Here is a 12,057-nt window from a genome sequence, read left to right on the forward strand (position 1 = left end):
GAGAGAGAGAGAGAGAGAGAGAGAGAGAGAGAGAGAGAGAGAGAGAGACAAGGTTATACAAACCTATTATAGCAATGCCAAAAATACCTTTAGTGATATAGACACAGAAATATAATGATATATGAAAGGATTCTGCTCTGACAGAGGTAAGCTTACTTAATAGCAATGAATCCTTGCATAGGAAATAAGTATAAAAGACAGGGAAATGGTGCTTGTAAAAATATGATTTAAAAACAGAGGAAAATAAGAAAGTAAAAAAAAAAAGATGAGCCAAACTACTAAAGATGAGTCATAGTAATAATAATAGTAATAATAAGCAAGCAGTACAAGCAAAGCTACTTCAGACAAGATAGTAGTTGTACATAAACACAAGTTTTAAAATAGTTTATCATGCTAACTTAAATAATGCTCAAAAGAGAAGGGAGAGAAACTGTTTCAACTTAGAATTCTATCTAGACCGGAGAGGGAAACATGCCACAATGGTAACTATGTCAAGTCTGGTATTGATTACTGATTAGATGGGGTGAGTAGAAGTCTAAGCACAGCAGAAGACAGAATTCATCAGTCAGATGATAGTTCGATGGGAATTATATAAACGGGCTATTAAAAAAATATATAGAATGGAAAAAACATAACAGAGCATAAGAAATATGTGGGACTTACCAAACTGCTGTAACTCGTGTGTGACTGGAATTCCATAACAAGAAGGGAAGGGAAAGGGCAGAAGCAATATTTGAGGAAATGGTTTGCAATTTGACAACCTAGACGAAAGGCTTCAAAGCACAGGTCTCAGGATCTTAGTATACGAGAAACAGAAAATATACACAGAAAACACAAATAATTACATTACAGCCAAACTATTGAAACAAAGAGAAAACTTTAGAAACAGAAGGGAAAAGAAGAAATAGGACCTTCAAAGGAAACACGGGAAGACCGTAGCTAATGTCTTAATCAAAACTACTGAAGCCAGACAGGGTGTGACATATGGAAAGTACTAAATGAAGTATATTACCAACCTAAGTTTTAACACCCAGAGAAAATATTATTTTGTTAAATTCAAGGTCAAATGCTTTGAGACAAAACTGAGGAGAGTTGAACTGCTACCAGAAATCTATTACAATAAAAGGGGGAACTTCTCAGCATGAAAATATAGGCAGTCCCCAGATTATGAAAATGTTTCCATTCCTAAATCTAACTTTAAAATGAATTTGCATGTAAATCAGAATAATCAAGTATGGTTTGTACCTAATATCAGTTACATATTTGCCTTAGTACATGAGGTACCTTTCTATGCATGAAAATTAAAGACAGCCTGACAGATACATGAAGCCATCCACAATACAGTAATACAGAGCACATGTTGTTGTTGTTGTTGTTAGGTACTGTCGAGCCAGTTCTGACGCATAGCAGCCCCATACACAACAGAGCCGACACTGCCCTTTCCCGTGGCTTCCTCACCATCAGTATGTTCCAGTCCTTGTTGCAGCCACTGTGTCAATCAGGCTGATTGATTGGCTGACCCTCCACTTAGTCAAATATGGTGTCTTTTCCCAGGGACTGATCTCTCCTGATAACATGTCCAAAGTACATGAAAAGTCTCACCATCTTCATTGCCAATGAGTACTCTAGCTGAACTTCTCTCGGGACAGATCGGCTTGTTCCGTACTTTCAAAATTCTTCTTCTAGACTGTACTTCAAGTCAATCAATTGGTCTTCCTTATTCATTGCGCAACTTTCACAGGCATGTCAGGTAATTGAAAATAGAAAGACTTGGATAAGGCAAACCTTGCTCATTAAGCTTTGTTTTATAGTGTTTCACAGATGTTTTGCTTTTTTACAACTGAAAGGTTTGGGGCAACCCTGTGTAGAGCAAGCCTATTGCACCATTTTTCCAACAGCGTGTGCTCACTTCATGTCTCCAACTCGATTTTGATAATTCTCATAATTTTGCAAACCTTTTCTAAATGCTGTGGCACAGTTAATAGTTGTGTAAACATAACACCTTATGCACTCTAAAATCCATCAAAAATCACTACCTTCAAGTCACGGACAACTCATAGTGACCCTATAGGACAGGGTAGAATTTCCTCTGTGGTTTCTGAGATTGTAACTCTTTAGAGGAGCAAAAATCACCATCTTTCTCCCCAGGAGTGCCTAGTACAGTGGTTCTCAACCTGTGGGTCGTGACTCCTTTGCGGGTCGAATGATCCTTTCACAGGGGTCACCTGATTCATAACAGTAGCAAAATTACAGTTATGAAGTAGCAACAAAAATAATTTTATGGTTGGAAGTCATCACAACATGAGGAACTATTAAAGGGTCATGGCATTAGGAAGGTTGAGACCCACTAGTCTAGTAGTTTCAAACTATAAACCTTCCAGATCATAGCTCAACAGGTAACCACTAGGGGACCAGACAATTTGTGTGCTTGATTTTATTGTGATATTTGCTTTATTGCAATGGTCTGGAACTGAATCCATAATATCTCTGTTGGTAATAATAGTGCTTCAATGTAAATAACAAAGTCGTGTCCATTTGTTATTATGCTCCTCCATGCACCTATGTTAGGCTCTATGAGTTTGGTTTCTAACTACAGATTGTACGCAAATCAGATACCAACTACCTCTGATTCTATATGGAGCCAGAGACTTCAAAAAGAAATCAAGAGAATTTTATAGAGCAAATATATGGGAAAGTATAAAATAATATCGTCATTTTGATATCTCAGTCATCATTGTGATCATTCTAATGCTAATAGTAAAAAAGGAAGCCAGATGCAAAAGTTTTTTTACCATATAACCTCTTTTGTGTTCAAAAACGGGGGAAAAAGTATCTGTGGCGGTATAATTCAAGATGATTATGGTCTCAATATGAGGTCATTTCTGGCTCATAGGGACACCATGTGCAATAGAAGGAAATATTGCCTGGTCTTGCACCATCTCACAACTGTTCCCAGGTCTGATCCATTAGGGCAACAACTGTGTCCATCCATCTTAGCAAGGACCTTCCTCTTTTTTGCTGTCCCTCTAATTGACCAAGCATGATGTCTTTCCCCAGGCACAGGTCTTTCCTGAACATGTCGAGAGTGTGTGAAAAAAGTATCACCATGCTTGCCTGCAAGAACCACTCTGGCCATACTTCTTCCAAGAGACATTTGTGTATTCTTTGCAGTTTCAATGTTCTTCACCAGCACCATAACTCAAGTGCATGAATGCATCTTCCTTTTCCTTCACTTGATGTCTGATTTTCACATGAAAGCTGAACTACCATGGCAGTGCCATGCCTTGGGTCAGGTACACCTCAGTCCTCAAAGTGGCATCCTTGGCTTTAGACACTGGAAAGGGATCTTGTGCAGTAGTGCAATCCTTCATTTGATCTCCTGACTGCTTCCGCAGCATTGATTGTGTATCCAACAAAATGAAACCCTTGACAACTTCAACCTTTCTCCATTTATAGTGATATTATCTATTAGCCCAGTTATGAGGATTTTTTTTTACAATGCATTGTGGTCCACATTGAAGGCTGCAATCCTTGATCTTCATCAGCAAGTACTTCAAGTCATCCTCACCTTCAGCAAGCAAAGTTGTGTCATCTACATATCACAGGTTGGTAAGCCTGCTTCCAATCCTGATGCTACATACTTCTTGAAACAATCAAAACTGCCTCTGTTTGTTTCCAACGCTATAAATTACAAGAGCAAAAGGCTTCATCTGTTTTCCATGAAGCAGCTGGTGGTTTTGAACTACTGACTTTCCAGTTGACAACCCAACTTGTCATCCACTTTACCACGAGGGCTCCTCACACACATACAGAATCCATCTACCTGCCAGCCTGTCGATCTTGAGTCAAGGTGACCCAATAGGGCAGAATGGAACTGCCCCTGTGGTTTCTGAGACTTTTTAGAGGAGTAAGAAAGCCTTATCTTTCACACTCATAGCTTACAGGTAGTTTTGAACTACTGACCTCATGATTGTCAGCTCAGCCCAAGGTGTAACTCATTATACCACCAGGGAATCCTACAAAAATCCATACATAATATAGATAGTTAAATGCTTTTAAAATAAAACCTGCTTTCGGGGAAAGCAAAATCCTGACTCGAGCAAAAATAACTGGGGGGAGGTTGAATAGAAAACATTCCTGAATATTATCCCATGTTTGCCAACATTCCTAGATTCTTTACTGGCTTTTCTCCCAGAAGAATCAGAAAAAGATAGGATTTTTTTTTTTTTTTAGCTCAATTGCGTGTGGTTACTGCCACCTTGAGGTCATATCTAAGAACTGCATCGCCCCTAATCAAAAACCACTGCCAGAGCCCCTTCAACTGCAGAAGCAACCCTATATAGCGCTTCCATGGCTGTAAATCTTTTGGAGAAGTAAACAGATGCGTCTGTCTCTCAGAGAGATTTGTGGGTTTGAAACGCTGACCTTGAGGCTCATTCCAGCATTTACACACTAACAGCCCTCTTGGACTTTTCCCTAACACGAGGAAAAGGTGCACTCTGTTATTCCTCTGTGTTGCTAATAGAAGCACATGGTTTGTGGTCTATGTACTGCATAGCCTCAGTTACATGCTTCCACTCATTCCTCATAGAAATCAGGTGGGAGAAGCCCTGTTAAACATACTGTACACACACACATACATACACATACATACAAATGCTATACAAAACCTGCTGGAATGTTTTACTTCCTGTTAGGGGTGAACTAAGATTCCTAAACTGGTTACATTTAGAGACATTCCTTTGGAAAGGCCCACTTCTTTGACGGCCCTTTTTAATATCAATTGTTCTTAAGTAGGAAATCAGGAATGTAAACCAACTGCAGACACTTCAGATGGAGATCTTTGCTGTTGTATTTAATTGAGATTGGGGGCAAGATGACGACCAGGTAGGTAGCTCACGTCAGACATCAAATGAAGAAAAAGGAAAATGAATTCATGCACTTGAGTTATGGTGCTGGTGAAGAACATTGAAACTCCAAAGAATACACAAATGTCTCTTGGAAGAAGTATGGCCAGAGTGGTTCTTGCAGGCAAGTATGGTGACACTTTTTTCACACACTCTCGACATGTTCAGGAAAGACCTGTGCCTGGGGAAAGACATCATGCTTGGTCAATTAGAGGGACAGCAAAAAAGAGGAAGGTCCTTGATAAGATGGATTGACACAGTTGTTTCCCTAATGGATCAGACATGGGAAAAGTTTAGGAAAAGTAGAAAAATCATGAAAGCAGCTAGGGAAAAACCAGCAGTCATCGATAAAGGCAAGCTGATAAGAATATGCTCAGACCTATCAGCGGACATCATGAAGAAGGGAAGAAAGTAGAGCAACATATTCCAAAAATTGAAGGAAAATAATGCAAAATCAAGAAATCTCTATCCAGCCAAATTATCTATCAAGGTTGAGGGAGAAGTTAGAGTCTTCCCAGACATGGAAAAATTCAAAGAATACGTTAAAAGAAACCCAGAAATACTAAAGATCCTTGCTGACCCAGTATGGGCAAAAGAACAGCACTCACCAAACTCAAATAAGAGACCACCATATAGAAAAACTCCACCTAGAGAAAAGCAAAGGGAAACAGCCCCAAAATAACATTAGCTGAAGAGTGGAAAGAAGACAAGAATGAACCACACACACACATGCACAACTCAAGGATAAGAAATTGATGTAGGAAAACACCCAACAGAAGAGGTATAAAATGACATTACAGGGTCCACAGATAGATGCAATAACCCTGAAAATCAATGAAATGGACTCAGGACTTAAGACGCAGAGGCTAGAAAACTGGCTTAGAAAACACAACCCCTTAATCTGCTGTCTACAGGAGACACATATCAAGATTACAGACAAAAAATAGGTTGAGCATCAAAGGCTAGAGAAAAACATACCAAGCAAACAGCAATTAAAAAAAAAAAAAAAAAGCTGGAGTTGCAATCCTAATCTAGGATAAAATTGATTTTAAAAGGCAAACCAAAGCAAGAGATAAGGAGGAACACTATATGATGCTCAAAGGAACTGTAATCCAAGAACCACTAGCCATATTAAACTTATACTCCCTGAACAAGAAACCCGCGGAATCAGTCAATCAAATGCTCTAAAGATGAAAAAAGAAATCACAGGCTCAACAATTATAGTGGGTGACTTCAATACACCTCTTTCTGAGAAAGATAGATCACTGGGAAAGAAATTCAACAAGGAGACTACCGATATAAACACTACAACTAGACACTTTGACCTGATAAATATTTACAGAGCTTTCCACCCAAATATTTAAAAAATTCAAATTTTTTCCAAGTCCACATGTCACATATTCAAAGATAGCCCACATGCTAGAGCATAAGTCGAATCTGCATAAATTTAAGCACATTGTATACAGACCTTTCTCTCTGACCACTGTACCATGAGGCTGGGAATCAACAGAAGGAAGATGAAGAAAGCAAGGGCAAACAATTGGAAGATGAATAACTCTATTGCAAAATGAGTGCATACTGGCCCACATCAGAAATGAAAATAGAAAATTTCTAGAAACAAACAACTTATGGGGCACAGCAAAGACTGTTATCAGAGGAAGTTTCATAGCAATGCATGCACACATGGAAAAGAAGAGAGACTTATGAGTGATGCTGGAACAAAATTTACAGCAACTAGAGCAGAGTCAACAGGACAATTCTAATAGTAAAAGAAAAGAAATAATAAAAATCAGGGCTGAAATTCAGAAGAGGGAAAATAAGAAAACTGTGGAAAAAATTAATGCTGCTAAAAGTTAGTTCTTTGAAAGGATAAACAGAGTTGACAGACTGCTGGCAAACCTAACCAAAGAAAGGAAGGAACAAATTTCAATAGCAAGATGAGAGCTGAAAGAGGGGACATTACAACGGACTCTAATGAAATCAAAATGGATAATTACACAGTACTATGAAGGACTGTTCTCCAATCAATTCAACAATCTAGAAGACACGGACAAATTCTTGGAAAAATAATCCTTTCCTTGACTATCCCCCATGGACGTCAATAATCTCACCAGAGCCATAGCAATAAAAGAAATAGACCAGGTTATCAAGGGATTACCAACTGTGGTAGTTACATAATCTGGTGTCAATTTGGGACTTGATTAGATTAACAGTGAAGAGGTGGAGTGCAGTCTGTCAATAGGATCATAGCCAATGGAGCCTCTGTATGGGCATGGTCTTCTCCTAAGAATTCTGGGAAATCCTGTTTTCGCTCCTTGGAGGTGGGAGACACAACCCCTCTCTTCTAACTTCCTTGGAGACTCTCTACTCACAACACTCACTTTCTGTGAGATACCCCTGAGGGAAACCCACAAGGACCTACCCTGATGCAACCAGAACCCTGGACCTAGAGAAGCCACGTGGAAAACCCTGCCAGCTCTGAGATGCTTACAGTGCCACTGGATCCACAGGCTTCTCACCCACTGGCCTGGGATCATCTTGCATTCCATATCATTGCATGTGTTTTGTGAGTCTGAAGAGGACTTTATAGACCAGTACTGGACATATGGACAATATAGGACTTATGGGCTTGAACTGGACTGAGTTGGGATGCTTTCTTAATGTCCACTTACCCTTTGTATAAAACTCTCTCTTTACATGTATGAGTGTCCATGGATTTGTTTCTATGGTCTACCAGGACTAACACACCAATCAAAAAATCCCTTGGACCAGATGGCTTCACAGGAAAATTCTACCAAGCCTTCAGGGAAGAATAGACACCAATCTACACAAACTCTTCCAGAACAAAGAAAAAGATGGCAAACGCCCAAACTCTTCCTATGAAGCTAGTGTAACTCTGATACCTAAACTGGGCAAGGATCCCATAAGAATTGAGAACTATAGACCTATTTCCCTAATGAACATCGATGCAAAAATCCTTAACAAAATATTGGCCAACAGAATACAAAAGTATATGAAGCAAATAATTCACCATAACCAAGTGGGATCATACTAGGGATGCAGGGATGGTCCAACATATGAAAGGCCATTAGTATTATTCACCATATTGAATTAAAAAATTATAAGAACCACATGATAATATCGATAGATGCGGAAAAAGCATTTGACAACATCCAACACCAATTCCTGTCTAAGACACTCAGGAGGATAGGAATGGAAGGAAAATTCCTCAATATAATACAAATTATATATGGAAAAACAAAAATCAATGTGGTAGTCAATGGAGAAAAGATGAAAACAATCCATCTGAAAAAGGGGAGCAGACAAGGATGCCCCTTATCCCAACTCCTATTTAACATCGTGTTGGAGGTCATAGCTAACAGTATAAGGCAAAGAAAAGACATCAAAGGCATTCATCTGGGGAAGGAAGAGATGAAATTCTCATTATTCACAGATGATGTGATTTTATATATACAAAATCGCAAAAGTTTCACAAAGGGAGTGCTAGAAGCGATAGAGGAATATGGCAGAGTGGTTGGATACAAGATCAACAGACAGAAGTCTATTGGACTGCCTTGCACATCAGACAAGACCATGGCACCCCAGCGGAATGGACTGGAAAACACATAGATTAGGTCCACAGACAGACCTGGAACTGTTTGAGGGCTTTTCAGTTTTTGCTGTTGGTTTTTCTTTTTTTCTGTATTTTTTTGTTTTGTTGTATTAGTGGTTGTTGATTTCTGTTTTGTCTCCTTTTTTTGTTATGTTTTTGTGCGCATTATTGTCTATGCATGTCTATCTGGACAAGATAGGCGGGATGAACAATCTGGAGGAGAGACAATGGGACCGACAGTTCAGGAGGACAAAGGAGAGGGGGAGATGGGGGAAAAGGAGGGGGGTGCCAACAAACCCAGGGACAAGGAAAGAATAAGTGATCTAAAATTGATGGCAAGGAGGGCATAGGATGCTTGGGGGGGGGGGGGGGGATTCGATCAAGGGTAATGTAGCTGAGAGGAATTACCAAAATCCGAATGAAGGCTGAACATGATAGAGGGATGGGAGGAAAATAAAAGGAAATTGAGGAAAGAACTGGGAGGCAAATGACAATTATAGAGGTCTAAATACAGGCATGTATCTATGTTAATGCATTTAAATACAATAACAGTGGAATAGATCTATGTACATATATTTATTTATAAAGTATTACAGTAGCTGATGGGCATCAGGCCTCCATTCAAATACTCCCTCAATGCAAGAACAATTTGTTCTACTAACACAGCACTCTGTGATGTTCACCTTCCTTGACATGATCATTGAAGACAAAATGGGTGCAGAAGCAAATGTGGTGAAGCAACCTGATGGTGCACAGCTATCAAAAGATATAGCGTCTGGGGTTTTAAAGGATTGAAGATAAATAAGCACCCATCTAGCTGAGAAGCAACAAAGCCCACATGGAAGAAGGGCACCAGTGCGTGTGATCATGAGGTGTTGATGGGATCAGGAATCAGGCATCAACGACCCAACAAAACAAACAAACAAACAAATAGAAAGCATATCAATGGGAATGAGGGGGAGGGCAGAGTGGAGGCCTAAAGCCCATCAGTAGTCAATTGGACACCCCTTGTCAGAAGGGCCACAAGGAAAAGATGAGCCAGTCATGGTGCAGTATACCACCGACGGAACACACAACCTTCCTCTAGTTCTTTAATATTTTCTCCCCGCCCCCACTACCATGACCCCAATTCTATATTACAAATCTGTATAGATCAGAACATGTACACTGGTACAGATAAGAGCTCACAACACAGGGACTCCAGAGCAGATAAACCCCTCAGGACCAATAAGGTGAGCAGCGATACTAGGAGGGTAAGGGGTCAGGGAGTAAGAGGGAACTGATCACAGTGATCGACATATGACTCCCCCCTCCCAGGGGGATGGACAACAGAAAAGTGGATGCAATGAGACAGCAGTTGGTGTAAGACATGAAAAAAAAAAGAAGAATTCATAAATTATCAAGGGGACATGGGGGAGGGAGTGTGGGAGAGGGAGTGGGAAAACGAGGAGCTGATGCCAGGGGCTCATGTAGAAAGAAAATGTTTTTTAAAAGATGATGACAACATGTGTACAGATGTGTTTTGCCCAATGGATATATGTATGGATGGATTGTGATAAGACCTGTAAGAGCCCCCAATATAATTTTAAAAATCATCTTTTGTGTGGGAATTAATATAATTAATAATTATAACCAGTAGCAACACCAAGAGAAGAGAGAAGCCCTGTAGTTGAGTAAGAAAGAGCACGGACCCAACTTTCACCAAGAAAGGAGGATTTGCTGAGCCCGTATTAGGTTGTGGCCAACATGGTGGAAAAACAGATGTGCTTAATACTCAAGTCTATGTATTTTTTGTTTTTGATTTTGTTTTGTTCTCAGTGTGATAATTCCTTTGCGTTATCTTTAAATATTCGGCAAAATGTGAAGACCATGACATACTTGCGTCAGCTGTGCTTTGAGAAGTTCACACAGAAGTCCTGTGTCCACGTCCACTGCATGTTTCTGCATTAAAAAATCGACTTGAAACAAAGATGGGAAAAAGTGAAAACAGTATGGTATGTTAAGTGTAATCTCTACAGGTCAGAACAAGAGATGACAAATACTGGAGTGGATTTGTAACAAGCACTTCTATGGTAATTATATAATCTGGTGTCAATTTAAGACTATTAAGAGTGAAGGGATGGAGTTTAGCCTGTCAATCAGGTCTCAGCTTGATGGCCTCATTTGAAGGTACTACAGAGATAAATAGCTCACTGGAAGCCAGACCAAAATACTCTCTGCTTAGTCATCCTGCTGACAAGCTGGATGGAGCTACACTGATGGAGCCAGAGTGCTGGAGCTGGAGGAGCCATTTGGAGGCCCACGCCAGTGCTGAGATGCTCCCACTGCCACTGGATCCACAAGACTTCCCACCCACTGGCCTGTGATCTTCTTGCACTGGTGTCATTGCATATGCTGCGTGAGTCTGGAGAGGAATTTATAGTCTGGTATCAGACATATGCGCTAACATCAGACTTATGGACTTGATCTGGACTGGGCAGGGATGTTTTCTTAATATATACTTACTCTGATATAAAGCTCTTTCTTCTACACATGAGTGTCTCTGGATGTTTTTCTAGTCAACCCGGACTAACACAACTTCTTAGTAATGCTCAGTAAAGGTGGGCAGAAAGGAAATGCACTAAGTTGGAAAACTATTTCCAATAATATGTATTGGGACACTAAACCAATTCCAACAATGTGTGCTGGGCATTAAAGACATTGATGTCATGAAATCAAATGCCTAGATGAGGTAGCAAAGGGGCTTCCTACAGACATTTCACCACATGCCTATAATTCAACTTCCGAAAAGGCTGGTCTTCATCACAGTGTAGACTCTACCAGAAATCTGAATCACCAGGTTAGCTACCTCAGTCCTATGTGCCTTTTCGAGTTTGTTTGTTGAGATTTTCAATTTATCTGAAAGAAAGAATTTAAATCTGTGGAACTCTTTATTGGTGATGTTATCCAGTCCAATGAACAAAAGGATTCCCTTGTATTTACTCTCCATCTCCTGACTTTGAGACTAGTCTATTAAAATCCAAAGCATACAATTGAACACCACCATAAATGAATTCTACGTGCAAATATAAAAAGCAAGGTGAGTTGGCTATCTATGTATTTAGTGTCAGTGAATTGTGGGCATGGATAAGGTGGAATTGGCAAATATTGTGCTAGCTATATTTTTACAAAATAAAAAGGGAAAACAGACAAAATTAGTTGAAGCGTAGCTAGAGATGCAGGTGAAATATAAGTAAGAATGTCTTAATCCAATGGCCACAACAACTGAGGAAAGAAACCTTCAGAGAATATACATTTCTAGAATTCTTTCTCTTTTGTAAGGCAGATTTATTGAGGGATAATTGCCATACGGTAAAGTGTATACATTTTAAGCATAGGATTTGATAAATTTTGGTATACACTTGATATAGTCCAATCTATCGCTTTGTTCTTTTTAATTGTGCTTTTGGTATTGTCTCTATAAAATTCTTTCCTGACACAAGAGCAAAATATTTTCTCCTATGGTTTTCTCTCAAAATATTATGACCTGAAGTTTTC

At 39.6% G+C, this 12,057-nt stretch overlaps 1 protein-coding gene across 1 annotated transcript in view; it reads right to left on the bottom strand.

The window, feature by feature from the left end:
• AIM2 (absent in melanoma 2) overlaps window positions 1-11,509 on the bottom strand; it is a 24,909-nt gene extending 13,400 nt beyond the window's left edge. Inside the window, 2 exon segments of the mRNA XM_004714805.1 lie at window positions 11,272-11,311; window positions 11,314-11,509. Coding sequence (XP_004714862.1) covers window positions 11,272-11,311; window positions 11,314-11,509 — 236 coding nt within the window.
• Between the last annotated feature and the right edge of the window lie 548 nt (window positions 11,510-12,057).

The sequence above is a fragment of the Echinops telfairi genome, unplaced genomic scaffold (assembly GCF_000313985.2).
Source record: "Echinops telfairi isolate 266 unplaced genomic scaffold, ASM31398v2 ScPeMD7_7425;HRSCAF=8463, whole genome shotgun sequence".
Taxonomy (NCBI): domain Eukaryota; kingdom Metazoa; phylum Chordata; class Mammalia; order Afrosoricida; family Tenrecidae; genus Echinops; species Echinops telfairi.